The sequence below is a fragment of the Sinocyclocheilus rhinocerous genome, unplaced genomic scaffold (genome assembly GCF_001515625.1).
Source record: "Sinocyclocheilus rhinocerous isolate Xijiao unplaced genomic scaffold, SAMN03320098_v1.1 scaffold1549, whole genome shotgun sequence".
Taxonomy (NCBI): Eukaryota; Metazoa; Chordata; class Actinopteri; order Cypriniformes; family Cyprinidae; genus Sinocyclocheilus; species Sinocyclocheilus rhinocerous.
Window position 1 is genome coordinate 711,114 of NW_015633205.1, and position 3,097 is coordinate 714,210.

At 36.5% G+C, this 3,097-nt stretch overlaps 1 protein-coding gene across 5 annotated transcripts in view; it reads left to right on the forward strand.

The window, feature by feature from the left end:
* The window catches only part of LOC107743942 (serine/threonine-protein phosphatase 2B catalytic subunit alpha isoform), a 275,392-nt gene that overhangs the window by 193,043 nt on the left and 79,252 nt on the right, over positions 1-3,097 (forward strand). For all 5 annotated transcript variants that reach the window (XM_016557400.1, XM_016557402.1, XM_016557403.1 and 2 more), the window contains exon 6: positions 1,368-1,507. In XM_016557400.1, the coding sequence (XP_016412886.1) occupies positions 1,368-1,507 (140 nt within the window). The remainder of the gene's footprint in view (positions 1-1,367; positions 1,508-3,097) is intronic.

Consider the following 3,097-nt stretch of genomic DNA (forward strand, 5'->3'; position numbering starts at 1 on the left):
GTAATAATAATTTAATTAGAAGGGTTATATTGACCTATTAAGATTTTGCTTACATCTACATTGTAAATATATTTTTTTTTGCTATTTTATTAAAATAACTTCAGAGTTAAATCAATATTTCAAGTGTGATTTATGAGATTTGTTGTATTTTGAATCCAAACTTTCTTGGTAAAAGGCAAAAAGTTGATCATACTGATTTCAAATTTAAGGATTCATTATTTTGAATATATATTGAACCAAAAACTATCATAACATCTTAGTTAATAATTCAGTATACTTTATTTTTGACAAAAAATCCCATGTTTCGGTCGTGACTGCACATTTTTGGTAGTGACTGTAATGCTTTTGTAGCAACCACATAACATTACAGAATTTTCCTTAATACTAAAACATACTACAACCCCAATTCCAGAGAAGTTGGGACGTTTTGTAAAATGATCAGTCTAAATTTATTTATATGTATTTATATCGTTTGTGGAAGGCGTAGGACCATAAAATGGTCCGAACATTACAATAGGCTGTCCTACCTGCCTGTCAAAATATGTATTTGCATACCTCTACAAACCCTGTTTGCACAGACATGACACGTCATCAGCGTATACCAGTGAGAATGAAAGGAGTTATTATTGTAATATTATGCGCTTTGTACTGTAATGTTTTCTTACTGGTGAATGAGACGTGAGGTAATCTGACAGTGCTGCATTCAATCCTCCACCAACGCCATCTTTCATCATGTCGCAGGTTAGTCTCTGGTCTGTCTGAGCGCCTTCATGTGTTTTGGAGGAGGTGTGGCTTTTCAGCGTGCTTATGCAGGGAGGGTGGGGGTCTTGCTTTCAAAGCTAGCTTGCTATCGCGAGCCTTTCTGAAATCACCTACCCTACCTTTAACTTTGTGAAACCTTGAAAGCCATTGCTGGGTACAGTACTTAATAGCCACATATTATGCACTTTTTAATCTAGAATAAAAACAGATGTTCTTGTGCGACCATATATTCAGAAAGGGTCCATCATATACAGATTTTTGTAATTGCACATGAAATTGCTAAGCAACTTTTATCCTAAAATAGTTTTGTTTACTTCAAAGTGAATTTTATATATTTCAAACATATTTTATGTCTAAACAAATCTGTTCAGGTCTAAAAATATGTAACACTTAAATGTATGTTGGTGATTTGTCAATGTACAAAACTGTGGTTTTGGTGAAAGATTATCAATACATTTTTACAATTTAAAATAATTTTTCCCAAAAAGCTGTTTTTAGCAGGTTTCTAAAATGGTTCAAGTCCTTTTTTTTTCTTTAAAAAAATAATGATGCTTTACTCTAGCATGGTAGTACTCTGTAGTATATAGTGTATTTCTCCTTTCCAGTTAGACAGATTCAAAGAGCCTCCTGCATATGGACCAATGTGTGACTTGCTTTGGTCGGACCCACTGGAGGACTTTGGCAACGAGAAAACCCAGGAACATTTCACACACAACACAGTGAGAGGCTGCTCCTATTTCTACAGGTACCAAAAGCCCATTAAAAAATGAAACCAGAGAACACTTTACATAATTACATTTTTAAGATTAAACACTGTGCAGTTCTATACAGAGGAATACATTTGTAATAAATTGTAAAATAATAATAATAATAATAATCTTGCAGTGTGTTATTTGAGCATGAGATGAATGGCTGAATTGACACTTGCCAATAGACTGGCATGTTAGATTAAAAAGATTTGGTATATTAAAGGGGACATCAGATGCCCATTTTCCACAAGTTGGTATGATTCTTTAGGGTCTTCATAAAAAGTCTAGAACATACTTTGGTTAAAATATCTCAATGGTAGTGTAAAACAACACCCTTTTTACCTTGTCAAAAACAGCTCTGTTCACAGCAACCCATTTAAATTCTAATGAGCTACTGCTCACCCCGCCCCTCTCTTCCGTGGGGTGAGCAGTTCTCTTAAGCTGTGTCCCAAACTGAGTGCGCATTTGAAGTGCGATTGCGTCACAGCAGCGCGACTGTCCCAAACTGAAGTGTGCGGACTCGGAAGTGCGCATTTGAAGTGTGATTGCGTCACAGCGTCACGATGTAAGCTGTTCCACTTCAGGATGCACCCTCCGAAGACCGCATTCCAAGGCCAATTGCGTCACCGCGGCGCGACGAAGGCTGACGTAATTCGAAAGCAACGTCAAATGCACCCTCCGTTTCCCAGGAAAATGAAGTGTACATCTGATGGACACTTTGCACTAGTGATGGGAAGTTCAGATCATTTTACCGACTTGGACCTTTGAGTCTCGTTCAGCAAAATGAACGAATCTTTTTTCTTCAAATACCTAGCGAAACAAGTGTTAAAAGCCAGGGTGTTTTTTTTAAACAAAGCCCGCAAACAATAAGACAACCACTATATAAGGCAATAGTCTTTCCCTTTGTTGTGCTTCTTGAGAGAATGCTTAACAAATAGATTATTTATTAGCCATTCTCTATTAGGCAAGAGAAAGCAGTGGGAAAAAATGGGTGCTTGCAGTTTTTCAATATCTTTTTTTAAATGTCACATTGTCAATCAAAACAACCTAATTTCTGTAGTTTATTTTTGTGATGTAAGTTAAAAATGTACCACTGGCCAGACAGAAAAGAAACACCAGGGTCTGGATTGTGGCACCCCATCACTGTTGCTGTTCACTTCTCAGAAGGTCCAGCAGCACTGTCAGGGCCTCCCTGCTCAGCCGAAGACCATTAAAAACCTGACCAGCGCTGGCACATTCAGCTTTATCCTGCATTATAGTGGTCTGGTCTGATTTAGGGAAAGAAGGAAAAGAGAAATTGTTTAGAGCTATGACAACGTAATGATTGCAGAATTTTCATTTTTGGCTGAACTATCCTTTAAGTAAAAGTATTATCTTGCATACTCTAATATACTTAAGGTATTGAGAGTAAAAGTAAACGTATACAGTATTGTTCTGAAAAATAATTCATCAGGATGGTTTTGCATTAATATTACTGCTGCACTACTGTGTATGTTGCATTACTTCTGAATATGTTCAAGGTTATTACATTTAAAGTTGCCTACTAAATATACTGTTGGGTAGTTTAATCTACAACAATGCATCAT